This window comes from Taudactylus pleione, unplaced genomic scaffold (assembly GCF_031769625.1).
Source record: "Taudactylus pleione unplaced genomic scaffold, aTauple2 ptg000332l, whole genome shotgun sequence".
Taxonomy (NCBI): Eukaryota; Metazoa; Chordata; class Amphibia; order Anura; family Myobatrachidae; genus Taudactylus; species Taudactylus pleione.
Genome location: NW_028284733.1, coordinates 3,183,639 through 3,202,507, shown reverse-complemented (window position 1 = coordinate 3,202,507; position 18,869 = coordinate 3,183,639). Strand labels below are relative to the sequence as shown.

The following is an 18,869-nucleotide window of genomic DNA, read 5'->3' as shown; positions in this document are numbered from 1 at the left end:
TTCTCTATGGGGGATTTTTGGGAAGGCATAAGTAAGGGTAGGGGGTGAATTTAGACTTGGGGTTTGTTTTGTTAGGTAGCTATTGTTTCAGGGTAGGAACAAAAGCTTCCTAACAAAACTAAGGTGCCATTTTTTAAATGTGCACCGCTGCCGAACTCAGCAGAATGGCTGGCAAGGACTGGGTCCTATCAGATTCAGAACTGCTGCCAACACCCCGTACCAAAGACGGGTCCTGCCACTACCTGGTCCTGCCGCACTGCTGCTGCCACTAATGCCCACACCACTGCTGGTCCCCACCTGGCTAACTACCACACTGCCACCAGGTCTCTGCTACCGCTAATGCCCACTACAATTGCTTGCCTGGACTAGCCAGCCATCTTGGTGCACCCAAGTGAAGCCACAGTAAGTACACCTGCTGAAGTCACCAACTGAGGCTGTACAATAAGTTCAAGCTTCCTATCTCTGTAATGGCATATTTGTGAGGTAATAGTTTAAAAACTGTAACTTTCTAATTTTCCTGAACCCCAAAAGCACATACCCTGGAACAATAGCTTCTCTTCCTTCAATGCTATAGTATGACATTCCACTTTCTCACCTATGTAGTAACACATAATCCTCACTCACCTCTGTAGTAACAAATTTCCCTTCCTTGCCCCTGTTGTAACACACTTGACAATCCTCTCCTTCACCTGTGTAGAAATACAATCCTTCCCTCACACCTGTAGTAATGTATTTCCCTTTCTTACCTCTGGAATAACAAATTACCCCGACTCACCCCCTGTATTAATACATTCCTCTCCCTTGCTCATGTTGTAACACATTCCCTTCCCTCAACTTATAGTGTGAAAAAATCAGCAAAAAAGTAATCAGACTCAGTAACTGCTTATATCATGTGCAAGCAACCCATCAGATGTAAGTGATTTTGCTTGTAACTTAGCCAGCCCATCCTGAGGCATATACTAATTAGACTGCTAACCACTGCCACACTTCGACCCAGAAGCCCAAGCCAACAACAACCAGTAAATCTGATGTCAGCACATGCAGCTGCATCATGTACTTTGGTCCACGCTAAAAATGGGCACAATACACTATCAAGGGGCAATATCCCTTTGAATTGTTACTTGAACCTTTGTGGAGTGTTCTTGACTACAATCATTTAAATTTTAAAGATGTTCACTTTATGAATCTCACCGGAACAGCGATGAGTTTAAGCCTGGGATGTGCACCAACCTCCATGTTTTGGTTTTCATTTTGGATCTGTATCTCCTTGTGGTTTGGATCTGGATTTGGTTTTGACAAAACTGCCCCTTGTGTGTTTTGGTTTTGGATCTGTATTTTGTTTTTAAAACATTTATAAAATTTGCTAAAATCACATATTTTTTTTTTTTGTTCCTACAGTATTATTAACCTCAATAACATTAATTTCCACTCGTTGCCAGTCAATTTTGACCACCTCACAGCTCACAATAATCCAGTTTAGGCCCAAAATTTGCACCAAGCTAGCTGGCTGACTAAGCTAAGCAGCAGCAGTGGGCGGCACAAACACATTTCAGTTCAACTTCCAACATGGCACATCAGAAAACAAATGTTTTTATTATTCAAGAGGTCTGAGGGAGTTGGAGTATGTATTTAGTTGAAGGCAGGGACAGGAAGAGTTGATTGGTAGTAAATTTAATTAAATTTTTTGATTCTAAACCAAATTTATAAGGGAGGAGGGGATGCATTTACAAAGAATATTTTACTCATTCACATCAGTCCTTGCCCCAGAAGATTCATTGAGCGCTATGCCTGCTGCTGCTGGGAGTGGATTTTCATCCCAGAAGCAGACCAGGAAGACTACTAGTAGTGCTTTATAAAACAATTGACTGTTAAACAATCCTTTGCAAAGATTCCACTTCACTAGAAAAACACTTTCCAACCTGTACAGGGACATTAAACAAAAATTAATCAGTGGCCTCCAAATGTCATTGTGCCCACTGTCCAATTAACCACAGATATGTGGACAAGCCGAACAGAGCAAATGCAAGATTTAAAGATTGATTCTTACATTGTGTGTTTCTTGAGAATTCTTGAGCGCTATGCCTGCTGCTGCTGGTAGTGGATTTTCATCCCAGAAGGTTTGAAGATGTTGTGTCTTTCTTCCCAATGGACACAGATCTGAAGAGCTGCGAAGAGCTGTTGGTAAGCAAATTGTCAGCTCAAGTGGCACATGATGCAGCGGTAGCTCTAATACACTTTCTCCAGCAAGTGCATCTGCCAAGATAAAACAAAACTTTCCCCCCCAAAAAACACTGGTGATGCAGATGAGTCAATACAACCAAGTTTTTTGTCTTGTGTCCAGGCATGACAATGGGCTTTTCCTTATCATGGGCAACAACTGTTTCATCCACAGGTGCCTAATTTACAAAAACAACATCCTCATCATCAACATCCTTATTAGCATCAGCTACACAAATATCCTGCTCATACTGGTGCACTTCCACAGAAGCATCCTCGATTTCTATGTCAGCATGTTCAATTGTGCTTACATCCATCATAAGAGGCAGAACCAGCAGTTATAAATAAAGGCCAAGGCCTTACACTTTCTCTGCCACTTCATGTGGTTAAACTGGCATATTGCCAATTTTATGTCTTTTCCTTTGATGTTGTCACAAAGCATGCTAGAGACCTCCGTCTCAGACCCCTGCATCTTCCCATACGTCTGTGCCATCGCAGCCTAATGAGTTGCTGGCCTGCTCTCCCAGTGATTTCCAATGTGGGCCCTCTGCTTGATGATCATCTGCAGCATCCCCGCTGTTGCCCGTGTCCCTCTTCCATAGGTCCATGTGCGCACAGTGCGCCAGCGTGCAAGTCCTCCGGATCATGGGCGCGACCATCTTGGGTCAGGTCAGGTGGTGTTCTTGCATCCAGTCAGCAGCAGTCTTTGCTAGCTTCAGCCAATACGCTTAAGCCTGACAGTTTAAAAGTCCTTCCGGTGACAGAGGTTAGTTGCAAGTGCAACAATGTCCATTGCCACAGCATGACCTATGTTCTTGTGCTCCGTGTGTGAAACCTATGCTTCTAGCACTACTACAATTCCAAGTTCCATGTTCTCAAGTTCATTCCATCATACTCCAGTCCGGAGTCATACTCCAAGTTCTCAAGTTCATTCCATCATACTCCAGTCCGGAGTCATACTCCAAGTTCTCAAGTTCATTCCATCATACTCCAGTCCAGAGTTATACTCCAAGTTCTCAAGTTCTGTCTACAATACTGCAGTTCCACGTCCATTCTATTCTTCAAGTTCAACTACTCCAAGTCTACAGTTCCTGCCTACAGTTCGTCTCCCAAGTCCAGTGACTGTTCAGAGACTTTTTGTTTTACAGTTTTATTCAGTATCTTCTAGTTGTGTTATCTCTGCACAGGGGACTATAATTCAGCATCTCATATCACAGTCTCATCTATTCTTGTTTGAGCACAAACTATATTAAACCATCCAGTTTCCAACTACCCACTGGTTCAGGTGTCTCTGTTTTACAACCCAGCTCTGGTACACAACTTCAAGTTCCTCAATCCATGACAGATGTTTTCTTCTTTACCACTGTAAAAGATTGGTTCTTGATTTTAGATGCCCTGACTTAAGCCCTGTATGCCCTTGGGTATTGGCTTTAGTAGATTATGTAGATGGACTTGTTGCACTGGCAGCAGCTCCAACACTAGTATGTGGTTCCTGCTCTCCTCTCAAGTCTCACATGATTGTTCTCCATATCAACAAACAAGAATGAAGTGGGGTACAGCACACAAGTCAATTTGTACTAATTTTAAATATTACATTGTGGTATCAATAACCAACAGTGTCCCAAGATTTTTTTTAAGAATAAGAAAAGAATAACACACTGCGCTGCCACTTAGTGTCACAAGATTATTTATGAATAAGATTAACATACTGCGCTACCACTTAGTGTCACAAGATTAATTATTTATGAATAAGAATAACACACTGTGCTTCCACTTAGTGTCACAAGATTATTTATGAATAAGAATAACACATTGTGCTGCCACGTACAGTGATGTCATTATGGTTTATATATAACGCAATTATTTAGCACTTTGTTGTGGTCTTGTAGTCGGCGTGTAGACTAATAATTTATTCACAATTGAGGAAAGAAGTGAAAAGTTGAATATTAGACTGCACTACCACTTACAGCGTCACAAGATTATTTATGAATAAGAATAACACTGCGCTACGACTCATAGTGTCACAATACGTGGATGATAAACTGCAGTCTGGCCGGCAGTGTCACCAAACAATAATAGTGCAGCTAAAACGCATACACAGAAAAAAACATTTTTTTTTTTTTTATGGATTGATAATTTAATATCACTTTTATTTTTTTTACACTGGGGAAGAGCACCCCTGAATGAGGCAGCAGCCCCTTGATGAGCAACATAGACAGCGCCCCTTTTTGATGGACAGCAAAGCACCCCTGCCGAGTGTGGACAGACCACCTGCAGAGTCCCAAAACTGTGGCAGTGTCACTGTACATTAATAGCGCAGCTAAGTTGCTAACACGCACACATTAAAAAAGCACTTTAATTTTTTTTTACACTGGTGAAGAGCACCCCTAATTGACAAAGCACCCCCCCTGGACAACACTGCACCTCTTTATGGACTTCAGCCCTAGCTTGATGGACAGGACAAAAGCACAGCAGCAGCCACAGTTAATTGACAGGACAAGTGACACAGCAGCTGCAGCACCCACTGAATTAAGCCCCCCTTTATATACTGCAGCCTAAGCCCCTTTATGGACAACACAGCAGCAGCCTTCAGGCAAAGTCCCCGACTGGACACCCCCTCCCCCCCTCCTTCTCGTCCTGCACACACTCCTCCTTAGGGGTATATCTACTGTCTGGGATGGTATTACAGATTTTCTGCCGCTGCTTATTGCAGAGATAGAAAACATTCTATCTACTCAATTTAACATATAAATAAAGCCAAGTGATGCTCAGCTCCCTGGCATTATTGGCTGGTAGCAGTAATAAACAACTTACACTATAGCTTTTACCACCAGGTATAGTCCCTTGTATATGCGTAGCTCTGCTCTGATGATCAATCTTGCTGAGTGCACTGAAAGCCTTGATTAGAGCTTCCAGCAGGTTCTACGAAAAAAATTGAAATAAATTATGGTACTTGAGTGCTTTACGGACTCATTGCAGAGAGAACCCAAGTGTCCTACACTCATTATTATTATCAATCATGGTAGTGTCTAAATCCCCTTCATGGAGAGGACCCTGATGTCATTAGCCAGTGTCCAGCATCATTCCCTAACATCCAAGTGGGCATAGAGGGCGAATATAACCTTGTGGCGAGCGTAGCAAGCACGCAAGGGGACAACTTTCATCTTTAGGTGGGGACAACTTTCGGTACTTGTGTACGTAAAGTACACAAGTACCATTTAAAACATTCATTGGGTTCTCTCTGCAATGAGTCCATAAAGTACACAAGTACCGAAATTATAATTATATATATATATATATATATATATATATATATATACATATATTTTTGCAGGATCCAAAGTGCCAAACTATAAATATATAAATTCCCATACACAAACACACATTATATATACATATGTACACATGGTAGTATAATATATATATATATATATATATATATATATATATATATTGATATATGTGTGTGCGTAACCCTGGTTAAGGGTTACATTTAAGTACTGTACTCATAAATGATTGTAATATTTATGAATGTACAATTTGTGATGTAAAGTATATGTATTTAATTATATTCATGACATATTCCTTCTATAATTTATGTATACAGGTATATCTATTTTGTGTGTTTACAGGAAGTTTATATGGTACTTCTTTCTTTGGTGGGGATGTGCCTCATTGTCTGGGATACACACACACAAGTAGAAGAGGCAGAGTGATCTAGCTGGGAGTGGTTAGGTTCCTGTCAGAAAAAAGAAGGGCAGGGACAGAGAGAGAGAGAGATAAGAGGAGCTGCCAGTAGACTGAGAGGGCGCTGGAGTGCTCACTCCCCTGTATCCCAGGTGGCAGCTGAGTGGTGGATAGGCTCCTGGGCATAGCGGGTGGATTCGGAGAGGGAGCATGGCAGCTGGTAGAAGCAATGGTTCCTGCCTTGCCAGAAAGGTGGCTGTCAGTGCTGATGTGTGTCAGGAGTGGGTACAGGACAGTGGCAGCTCTGAAAAAGACATCTCCTGGGCTGGTGAGCAGTGGCAGTGAGGATGCAGCGGCTGTAGCATATAGTCAGAAGGCAGCATAGCTCTTTGTCGGACAGCTGATTGGCAATCCTATCTGATGAAGGTGGGCTTTAGAAAATGGCTGGACCAGCCCTAAGCAAGGCAGCTGCTGGAAGCAGTGCTGGGGGCAGGTTGGCAGTTGATGTGGCGCCCTACCACTAGTGTGTGATCTCCTTACACTGCCCTCACCTAGAGCTTAGCAGCAGCACAAGTGAGGAGAACGTGGAGGCATATGGGAGTAATAGGGGAAATCTTCCTGGGCACAGTTAGAGGAGAAATTTGGGGGAGACTTTTCTCATTCTCATCAGTGAATATTATGCTGCAAAAGTCAGACTGAAACACTTGTCAGCAGTATTTTGCAGGAGTGGAACAGGATTATTGCTTCTGAGCAAACCTTACCTAGGAGTATAAATCCATCCACTATATAAAGTGCGTCTACTCCAGTTTATTCTCCGCAAACAGATCTTAGGATTGTTTGATCAGTGTTCACATTTTCCGGGCTATTAATAGGACTGATAATACAGGCATTTGATGATGTACCCCTGATGAAGTCCCATGTGGGGACGAAATGCGTTGGGTCTCTATCGTATTTTGACTAGTGTTTGATGGTATTTTTCAGCAACATTACAAGGAATCATTGCTAACTCTGAAAACAGGATTTATGACCTCTACAAAATCATTTAAAGACCAACAAAGGACTCAATAAATCTACTCTCTGTGAAACGAAAGGGAGATTCATCCTCTGTGTCGACATCTAGGACTGATCATTGAAGTAGCTTCTTTGCTGCATTAATTGTTAATTATTCAGTTTGTGTTATTTACACATTTTGTATTTTAATATATTTTATATTTTGTACATTAGAGCACCCTTTCTCTTCTTTTTTGAGATATATATATATATATATATATATATATATATATATATATATTGTGACAAGGTCACTGGCATCATAGTGGAAGGCAGGTGTACTTGCCCTAGATTCCTGACCTATGTCTTTTGAAACCTCAGGAAGGTGTTTTGTGTAAGGAGCTTTTTGGGCTATTAGCTTCACATGAGGCTAATTAGGGCTTTCAGCTGTGTGGCTGTTTTTTAGAGCTGTGAGGCTCATCATTACAGGGAGACATTGCCTGGGGAGAGGACAGTCTTTTGTGTCTCTGTGAGAGAATCAGGTTGCTGAAACCAGGTAACCTAAGCCTGGTTAAAACTTCTTGCACTTTGTTTATTAGTGAGCTAGGATCACTTCTGTGTTTAGTTAGTGCCAGACGGCAAAGTGCATATTTCTGTTATTTTTGTTTTGCTGCATAATAATAAAACTGTCTGAGGCCAGTTGCATCAGACCAAAAGATTTTTTGTGATTTCTCAGCTGCTGCGCACTGCCATCTACCCCAGGAGATGGTACCAGTTCCCCGGCCCTGTTACTATATATATATATATAACACACTATATCTATCTGTCCTAGAGCACACACACTAACCTTCCAGGATATAAATGCAAGATAGGGGGAGGATTGGGGGGAGGTAAAGGGGGTATACAATCACATACCTACCTTTTTAATGATAGCAGCATGGGGAGGAGGTGAAGCAGGAAGTGTACTGACTGCAACTGCAAAACAAGGCAGCTGCCGTAATCTTCACAGCATGTCACAGGAATCCCAGGGGGCGTGGTCAGCAGAGCAGACTGCTGATGCCTGGCCCACTAAAGTGAGCACCCAGCCAGCAGAAGAGAGGGCAGGGGGCACAGCAGGCGCACCTTATATTCAACAGAAGAGTTGTTCCACTTCCCTAGGCACAGAAATTGCAGTGGCCACATATTGCCTACTCTCTGGGAATAACTAACATGTCCTTCCCCACCTCGCCTGGTCAGTGCAGATTCCGCGGCCAGTGGAAATTAGAGCATGATTTTTTTTCCTTCTGAACTTGCCAGCGGCGTTTGACAGATGGTACCACCAGGCCCTAGGCAGCCGCCTGTAGTGCCTTGTGGGAAATCCACCCGTGGTGGGATGTAATAAGCAAGGTAATGTGGTCAAACCTACAAAAACAGCAGTTTTCTGAGGTGTTCCGCAATATATATGGTTCCTTATATGTATTAAAGAGGTCCAAAGCAGATATTGGAGATATTTGCTGTGGACCCGCTGCACAGCAATCACCATAGAATTATATGGGGCTGTGATGTGCCCATATGCATCAAACTCCGGAAAGCCGATGGGCGCGCATGAGCAACAGAACTCCCAGGTCATAAACCCAGAAGTCCTTACATTTCAAGGGAGAGCTCTTATCAGAAGAGCTGTCCCATGTCTACGTATTCAGGCAAATCACAGATGAGAAGGGTTGGGTTGAATCGCATAAAATTTGCAATACATAATACATCCCACCCACAATGTGAAACTGCAGCAAATAGTCTATGCCACAGGTTCTCAAACTCGGTCCTCAGGACCCCAAACAGTGCATGTTTTCCAGGTCTCCTCACAATATCACAAGTGAAACAATTAGCTTCACCTGTGGCATTTTTAAAATGTGTAAGTGAGTAATGAATACACCTGTGCACCTGCTGGGTGACCTGGAAAACGTGACCTGTGTGGGGGCCTGAGGACCGAGTTTGAGAACCACTTGTCTATGCCAACTAATGCAGAACTCGCTGTGCGTCAGCCCCTCAATATAAACAGAGAATCATGTATTTGTCACTGAGATTTCCCTTAATAATTTAAGACAATTTGGGTGATTTATCTATGTTCTATTAAGCAAAAAAAAAAACATTTTGATTATTACTTATACTTGATGAATTCCTAAAATAATTATCATTTAACAGATGGACCAAAGAATGTCACTATTTCAGCAGTTGGAAACCTGGAGACAGAGGAAGGACATAGTGTGATGTTACTGTGCACCAGCCGTGCTAATCCTCCTGTAACACATTACACATGGTACAAGATTGGAAAATTCAAGATATTATTACCAGACCATAATGATACAATAACTGTGCAGAACATGACCTCTGAGACCTATATCTGCTCTGTAAGCAATGCAATAGGAGCAGCAGAGTCACAGGTGTTTCATTTTATCGAGCAACGTGAGTACTCACTAAGCTATGTACTATATGGCTAAATAATAAATTTTTTCTAATACTTTCATTGGACAAAGTGAGCCAGTATATAATGTAGCAGCACTGTCGTGAGAGTTCTCCCGTTCACTCACTGTAACTCACTACTAGGTAGGGATGAACAGATCATTCTATAGTTAAGATCAATCATTTGGTCTGATCCTAACATCATTTTTAAGTCATTATCAAATTGCAATTATAAGGCGTGATGTAATGAACATGCACCTACGTATAAAATGTTTACAAAAGATACTTATTTAGCCTCTTGGTATCTTTTTCTCTCACAGGTGCCTACAAGTTATCATCACAAATTCATCCTGCTGTATATCTCACAGTATCTGGAATCATCTGTATATTACTTTTACTCATCATCATCTTTTGTTTGAGGTACAGATTGTATTATGATATATTATTACAGCTCATAGAAGTATAACATATATATGTAGAATTGCCATTGTAATATGTAAAATTAAGGTAATATAGGGCTTTTAAATAACAGGCTGATGGTGTCATTGTACCTAATGTGTGGAAACTCTTCTTGAACCTAATCATTATGGGTCATAAGATTGAGGTCATGTATGCTTTCCTACCCTGTGGAACTAACTACTGAGGTAACATCTGTATTCTAATAGAATTTTCCATAAGATTATTAAACACCTATTTTACCTCATAACACATGTTTCTCAGATCTTCATCTTTGTAATGTTTTTTTATTATGTAAATATTTATTTAAACTGATCTCAGAAAGTTTTTGAATCTTTTTGCCGCTGGACAACCAACAAAATATGATCCAGCTTTCAACAACATAAAAGAGCTTTCAACTTTTAAAAAAAAAGTTTAGTAAGTCCGTTCCTTTTCCAATGTGATGTCCGTTTTAGTTGACAACCATGCAATGTATTGTGCTCGTTAGTTTAGATGTATCAGGTACGCCATCCATAGGGCAAGATCAGGAGCTATTGGTTGTATTGGAGGATATAAATGCTCCATTGAATGTTCCTATCCTTCTTTTGGGAACCTGTTACTGTATAACATGTTATCCAAATTCAAATCCCTTGACATAGCCTTGAACTTGTCTATTTGCTGAATTGTTTTATTTTGACCCAAGGATGGACAAAGGGGACAGTGAAAAAGTTTTAGCTTAGATTGAGTTCTAAATGGGAAACTAAGAAACCCATTCAGAGCTGCTGAGACATCTAATACATTTGCAGACGTTCTGGGACAAACAGAAAACTGTTGATTCTAACCACATACACATTAGAATATTTGAAGGCAGGACATACGAGCCTTAACAATGTAGCCTGTTACCTGTAAGCTCTTTGACACACAGGGCTAGTGTTACTGACAGGGGATGAACACAGAGAGCAACCTGATGTTAAAAGATCAGCGTAACAACCAATATACAGTAGATAGTTTAGAAAATAGGAGGCAGAGTAGCAAACCCCAAGACAGCTGAATGCATAATCTGTAAATTGTTGTCAAAATTATATGCTATAATGTAAACAAATTACAGCATAAAGAAAGAGAAAAAATATTGTAGATTTAAATGAGGTTAAAATAGAGGAATGCAATTAAAAGAAGTGAATATCAACAGGCATCTTATAATAGGTACTGGAGAGAGATTATATCTGCACACTCCAATAGATGACGACTTACGGTCATATATAAAACCCCCATAGTAATTAGCAACCAATAATGTTCAATGTATGGGGGTGCAGCCCTATTCCAACCAAGTTAGACTATATTAAACAAAAAGAGGCTAGGGGTTGTTAGAGATGGGCACGCATGCACAAAATCAATGCATTAAAACTTGGCTTTTATTAGTTATTATACTAAAAATTACATTCACTAGGAATGGTACAGTGAAAAATAGAGGTAAAAAATTATTTTATTGAATTGATAAACATACATATAGATTAGTGTATAAAGATAGAAAAATGTGAACAAATAGTGTATAAAAAAGCAGGGTCCACCTTTTCAATTTCCCAGTATTACGAAAGCAATGTACTACGTTGAACCGGAGCAAAATTATGTGAAATATGTATATTCATTATATCTAATATCCTACATATAAATGCTCCTTGTTGGTCATAAAGCTAAATTAATAACGGAATTCACTAATATTGGTGGTAATAATATCACATCTACTTGAGTGGCTTGTGAAAATATCTGCAATAATGTCCTCCTTTAATATAAGGCATAACTGCTGGTTCAAACCTTTAACGGTCAATCACATCACAATACATTATCTTTGGCTGTCTCATGTGTCACAATTTATTCTTTTTAATATAATACACATTGGTTTGTGAGCATAGAATAGCGTCACACTAATACTGATGTATAATATTCTGATTGATCTATTCATATGAAGCTCACAAATCACTTTAAGCTGTGCTGCCAATGAATAATGTTACTGCAATGTTAACATCATCCCTACTCAAGTAGCATTATTACCACACCATATATTTATAGTGTTATCACTTCTAAACTAGTACAAGCATGATTCTGTATATACATTTTCATGGGACCATGTGGTGGACCCACTTGAAATGCCAACATGCACGTTTCACTGTGTAAACAGCTTTATCAAGGCTGCAGTAACATTTGTTAGCAGCACAGCTTAAAGTGATTTGTGAGCTTCATATAAATTGATCAGTCAGAATAAAACTGACATTATATAGCAGCATTAGTGTGACGCTATTCTATACTCACAAACCAATGTGTATTATATTAAGTGAATAAATTGTGACACAGGAGACAGCTAAATGTGTGACTTATAGAAGTGTGATTTACCACACAGATTGATTATTACCTTTTTGAGACTTGCTGAAAGCTGCATTGAGGCACATGATACCGTTTATTCTGTGATTAATGCATACCTTGTTTAGGAGTGCTCATAAATACTAACAACAATAATAATAAAATCTAACAGAATAACAACATATAGATAATTACAATCTATCTGTGATTATCTGAGCTGTGGTAATAATGTTACCTGATTAGGGATGATGTTAACATTGCAACAACACTATTTATTGGTAGCACAGCCTAAAGTGACTTTATCATGCTTGTACTAGTTTAGAAGTGATAACACTATAAATATATGGTGTGGTAATAATGCTACTTGAGTAGGGATAATGTTAATATTGCAGTAACATTCATTGGCAGCACATCTTAAAGTGATTTGTGAGCTTCATAAGAATTGATCAGTCAGAATAAAACTGATATTATACAGCACTCTTATACCCCTTTTACACCGGAGCTAAGACCCGGATTTTTGAAGGGTTAACCCGGGCAGCTCCCTGGTGTAAAAGGGGAGAGGGTTGGATCGCCTGGTCGAGTGACCCGGCAATCCAACCCAGGTAACTAGCAGGGTTTAGCACAGGCGTAGCCCGTGAAACCCTGCTATGAGAACAGTGCACTCCGGGTCACGATGACCTGGAGTGCGCTGCTAGCCGGCCGATTGGTCCGGCTTCAGTGGCGCTTGAAGATGACTTCTTCTCCAAGCGACCACTTTCACTCCGCAAAAGCCGGGTCTGTGCAGACCCGACTCCGGTGTGAGCGGCGCTGACTTGGGAATATCCCGAGTCGGCGCCGGCAAAATTCCGGGTCTGATCCGGATAGGATCTTTGTTCCATCTCCGAGTCAGACCCGGAATTTAGGTGGAAAAGGGGTATTAGTGTGACGCTTTTCTATGCTCACAAAACAATGTGTATTATATTAAGTGAATAAATTGTGACACATGAGACAGCAAAAGATAATAAGTATTGTGATGTGATTGACCTTTAAAGGTTTGAACCAGCAGTTATGCCTTATATTAAAGGAGGACATTATTGCTAAAGTTTTCACAAGCCACTCAAGTAGACGTGATATTATTACCATTAGTGAATTCCTTTATTAATTTAGCGTTATGACCAACAAGGAGCATTTATATGTAGGTTATTAGATATATTGAATATACATATTTCATATAATTTTGCTCCGGTTCAACATAGTACATTGCTTTCATAATACTGGGAAATTGAAAAGGTGGACCCTGCTTTTTATACACTATTTGTCCACATTTTTTCTATCTTTATACACTAATCTATATGTATGTTTATCAATTCAATATATTTATTTTTTACCTCTAATTTTCACTGTACCATTCCCAGCGAATGGAATTTTTAGTATAATAACTAATAAGTCAAGTTTTAATGTATTGATTTGTGCATGTGTGCCCATCTCTAACAACCCCTACCCTCTTTTTGTGTAATATAATCTTATAATAGGTAGCCTGCTGTAAGTGATCTTATTACAACCAAGTGTGTTCAGCCAAGAACTGATAAAGATGGTGAGGGGGTGCAGGAGAAGGCAGGGAAATATGGAGATATACTAAACTAATATGAGAACTCCCCATGGACCACCAAACACTCTATAAGAGTTGCTCTCCACATATCATCATGGAAGACTTGCCATATTAACTTTCAGATGTACAATTATTGAAAAGATATGATGATACCAAACATGTACTTATTTTGGCGACATAATAGAGATTTACAGATTGTTGGCGTGTGATGTTGATTGCTTACAGAAATGTATTAAGTGTTTTTTATGCACCAATAAATGGAAAGCACTTTAAATTTAACTACTGTATACTGAAGTTGAACCTTGGACCCATATGTAATTTTCTCTGATTCTGTAGCTACTAGTTTTAAAGCAGCAATTAGACTTAAAGCATAACCAGGTTGGTTTTGCCTTAAAATTGCTGCTTTAAATCGAGTGGCTATATTGCCAGATTTGCACCGGGACTAGCAAATCAGAGCCTAATACATTTTTTACTTTGTTTTATGAAAAAAAAAATCGGTATTCTTATGTTGCATCTTATTGTATATAAATAATATGCATAAATGGTAAATGTTATTTGTCTGAAGTATTTGTCTGAAGTATGACCACTGAACTGAACACAAGAGAGGCAGCCATTTTGTGTCATTGACTAATATTCATGAGACAACAGTAGCTTGTGCCTCATGTCTAAGTGATATGATTAGTTTTAGGGCATTCATGGGCTGTGTTCCTACAAATAATGTTTTAGCCAATAAATGAAATTACTGTACATAAAATGCAATATTTATCTTTCCTTCTCCAGGTATCTACAGTGTAGATTAATCCATTTGCTTTTTTTATAGAAAGAAAATGTGTCACACACCATCAAGCTGTAAGGTAAAAGTATGAATGATTGCAATGTACTAAAGGTATTACGAGGTGACTTATACAGTATGAGATTAATAGTTGGAAAAGTTGGCTTATTGGCAGATAAACAATATATACATTAGACCATGATAAAGATTACAGGAGATACAGCAACCATATATGCATGAAGTATTCTTATAACAATGGGTTGTGGCATCAAGTTTTCAGATGCTTCTTGTGCTGCCAGGTGCCTAAATACACCAGGAGGGAAAATAATTGTAATCCGCACATTTTCCTGACTTGTCTCCAGTTGAGTCATTCTCACTCTACAGACTGTAGATCCTTACAGGGTCCGCATTCTCCCTATAATAACTAGTGAGATCACACACACACTTAAACCAAAATGAGAAATGACACTTGGCAAGAAACTTCATTAGTAGTGAATGATGAATAGCAAGTAGTTTAGTTTCTGAAATTATGGAATGTGGAGTACTATAATTAAAATGCAAGATGATAATTAAATGAGATTTAAAAATATAAAATAATAATAATAATAATAATTGAACAATGATGTACAGATAATATGATAGTGATGCAACATCTGCAGGGGAGATGTATTTGGGATCCCAGTTCACAAAATGCTGGCACTCAGCATCCCAGTGCCAGAATCCTGACAGGAGAGAGAATGTCCGCACCAGCATCCCAGCATCTGCGATCCCAGCGGGTAAGTATGAGGGTTAAATTTAAAGATAGGGGTAAGGGTTAGGCTGCGGGAGGGGAGGTTTAGAGATAGGCTGCAGGTAGGAGGGTTAGGATTAGGCTGCGGGGAGAGAGAGTTAGGGCTAGACTGCAGGGATGGAGGGTTAAGGTTAGGCTGTGGGAAGGGAGGGTTAGGGGTTACTGTAGTATTGGGGTACTTACCTTTGGGTGTTGGGATTCTGACTGTCTGGATGCCATTGTCTGTATTTTGACTGTCGGCATCCCGACCGCCAGAACCCTGTGCCCAGCCCCTGCATGGCCAGTGCTACCATTGGACTGCTTTAGGCAGCTAGCACAGAACAGGGAAAAAGAAAAGTTTGTTTGTGTGGCAGTGCACCTGGGGCTTTATATGATTATTCAAAATAATAACTAAAATTTAAATATCTTTATTAGTTTCAAGTTTAAAAGCTATATGTCAGTGGACCTACGAAAAAACTTGAGTTAAATATATATAAATATATATATATTTATATATTTATATTTTATATTGTTATTATGGTAGACAAGAAAACAGCTTGGACAAGGAGCCAAACAATTACAATACAATACTAAGCATAAAATAATCCAGGTGACTTGTGTAATTAAACATGTAACAATCTCTTGACTGAAGTGAAGTGATTTAGTAGAAAGGTGATTATGTAGTTCTGAAGTTTACAGAAGACTGTACAGACAAATGACAAATTGTAAGTTATAGAGACAAAGAGAGTATAATAAAGCATATAAGTTGTTTATATACTGTGTTTGCTCCCATCCAATCACATTAAAAAAGAAAACAATATCAATCAGTAAAGGGAGAGAAAGACAGAACACAAGACAAGACAAGACAAGACAAGAAAAGAAGGAAGATACATAAAGCGGTATCCATTTAGCCCTGAACATTGCTTGAGCACTAATCGATCCCCACGATCGGTGAAAAACTGGGATTTTTTGTCAATTATCCCAGATTTTCACATACTGTATGTTTTGTTTTACCCTATCCAATTATTTAGGTCAAAATAATAGGATAGTTCTTCCGAAAACAAATAGGTGGCGCGAAAAGCTTGCGGACCTACTGTATGTGTTTTAGCCTTTTTTCAGGTGAAAACAATGGCAATTATCGTGGACTCTTTTTCGAGACACATCAGGTCCAGAAAAAAAAACCCCGATAAGTTTCAGCATCGGGCTGACTTCGAGCTAATTGGATAGCCCCGAGCGAGGTAATTAAATGCAGTAATTTACCGTGGCTAATTGGATACTCCTCTTAGGTCATTGAAAGGAAGGAGGGGGGATTAAAGTTGGAAGGGAAAGATGGTATGACTAGATCAGAAAATATACAAAGGTGAACAATAAGACCTAGAACACTAGAGAACCTAAAAGTTTGGGTGACTGTAGGAGAATCTGGGACCCCAATATTGAAATGTAATAAGAGGAGAAGTTGGATAAAATGATAAATAGTAATAATATGAGATATATGGCAATTATAGATGAATAACGTGTACAGTCACAAATCTTGCTGCAAACATTTAAGTAAGTACCAGTCAGTTGATTCATACAATTTAAAGATTTTAGTCGAGTCGATTCATCTAAACTATCTATAAATAATCACCATTTCTGGTAAAATCATTCAACTCCTTTATGAATATCAAGGATAGTAGATATCCTATCGAAGTAAAATAACTGTAGCATTTTTTGTTGAACTTCAGCAATAAAGGGAGAGGAGCGTACAACCCAATGAATTAAATGGTCTTTTTAGCTATGGTAACGAAAAGTGTAAGTAGAGGTAGAAGCTTTTTCTTCTGCTCTCACAGATCCCAGTTAGAAAAATTAGCCAATAAACAGGCCAGAGGATCTGGTCTGAGGGAATGTGAGAAAGTATTATTTAGATATGATAGTAATTTACAGCAACATTTTTTTAAATTTTGCCACACTCCCAAAAACAATGTAAAAAGTTAGCATTAGAGACATGACACTTTGGGCATGATCCTAACTCTGAATCTATCATATGTTTGCGTTGTGCAAGAGAGATGTATATTCAGTATGTCACGCGGATATGAGCTTCTTGTAAATAGCAAGAGTGTAGAATTTTGAGAGTAGATTAATAATGATCAAAGAGCAGCTCTACTGATTCAAGGGTGGGAATATCACCTTTCCAAGATTGCTACAATTGTTTTTTATATAAATCAGAAGGACTATTGACTAACTCAGTGTAGATAAGATTTAGATGGTATGGATTATATGTAAGAAATTAGAAAGGGACTCTAGTGGGTCTGATTTGGTGATCGAGATCATGGCTGGCGGTAATGAAGAGATATAGTGGTGTAATTTCAAGAACATATAGTACTGTTGATTAGGTAATTGGTATGCGTGTTGCAAGTCTAAAAATTGCAGTATTGAGCCTCCGGGATCAAATACTTTTGCTGTTATCTGTAATCATTTGTCTTTCCACGCTAAAAAAAGAGAGTTGAATAGTGAGGGAGATAATGCTGGGTTTACCCATATGGGAATATAGGGTGTAGTAAGATGGTTTCTTCCCATTCTCCTGTTTATTTTGAGCCACAAGTAATATGTATCTCAAACATACAGATGGGCCCAGCTAGTTTGTTGGTCATAGTGCGCCATTCAGGCCTCCTGTGTCGCACCATGGAACATTACGTGATGGCTGTACTGTGGCTTACTGTGGTATTCTACAACGAAAGATAAGCCACAGCATGTAATACACTGCTTAACCTCTAGGTGGTGCGTACTCCACTGATAAAATTTGTACTGCGGTGGGATGTTGAGAGAAGTACTTTGAGTTCAGTAGAGTTCCTTAAAATAACTGAACTTCAGTTGCTCTGTCATTATGTAATGCTTAGTGTGCATCTTCTGGTCAACATAAGCTACTGTACAGCTGCTTTATTGGGACTCTGTACAAGAATAAGCATCTAGGGTCACTTTAAGGGACAGGGACATTGCAACACAGTAATAGAGATGAGTCCACATACATCTATCCTCTGTGCACTTCAAGTTGCTCCAAACATAGTGCATTAGTGCTATGTGACTCAGTAGCGCCGAGCATCTTTTTGTGCGTCTTTTTTACCTTAAAATGCGTTTTATTGGCACAAGCAGCTTCACATAACATACCTGTCGTGTGTGTGATGTGAAGTGTGTGAATTAAAGCAGGCAATGCGTACAATGTCAATAGCGGGCGGTGTTAGTCACTGATGCTGTAACGTAGCATTTTGCATGCAGATACACCCGCACTGGCTCACAGAACATAGGCATGCTGCATACCATTTTAATCATCAGAAGCTGCTTGTGCTATCAACTCGCATCACTGTGTGTTTCAGATGTATTTGAAGGTAAAAAGTCACATAAAAGATGCTCGAGCTACTGAGTCACGCCATATTAGTACTGTACTGTACATGGAAACAAATTCATCATGTCTCAGTGAAAGCTGTGCGTGCCTTTGACCCCTGTCTGAGCCCATGAGACAAAAAATTATATACAGTAAATATTTATTAAAAGTACAGGACTCACACACACTGTACTGTTATTATTTAATGCTTTAATACACATTCTTCTACAGCACTGATTCCATGACCAAAATGCTGTACTAT

At 39.4% G+C, this 18,869-nt stretch overlaps 1 protein-coding gene across 1 annotated transcript in view; it reads left to right on the top strand.

Moving 5' to 3' along the window:
* Nucleotides 1–18,869, top strand: part of LOC148509091 (sialic acid-binding Ig-like lectin 13) — an 85,761-nt gene that overhangs the window by 35,137 nt on the left and 31,755 nt on the right. The window contains exons 5-7 of the mRNA XM_088443649.1: nucleotides 9,073–9,333; nucleotides 9,651–9,750; nucleotides 14,529–14,562. Of these exons, the coding sequence (XP_088299775.1) occupies nucleotides 9,073–9,333; nucleotides 9,651–9,750; nucleotides 14,529–14,562 (395 nt within the window). The remainder of the gene's footprint in view (nucleotides 1–9,072; nucleotides 9,334–9,650; nucleotides 9,751–14,528; nucleotides 14,563–18,869) is intronic.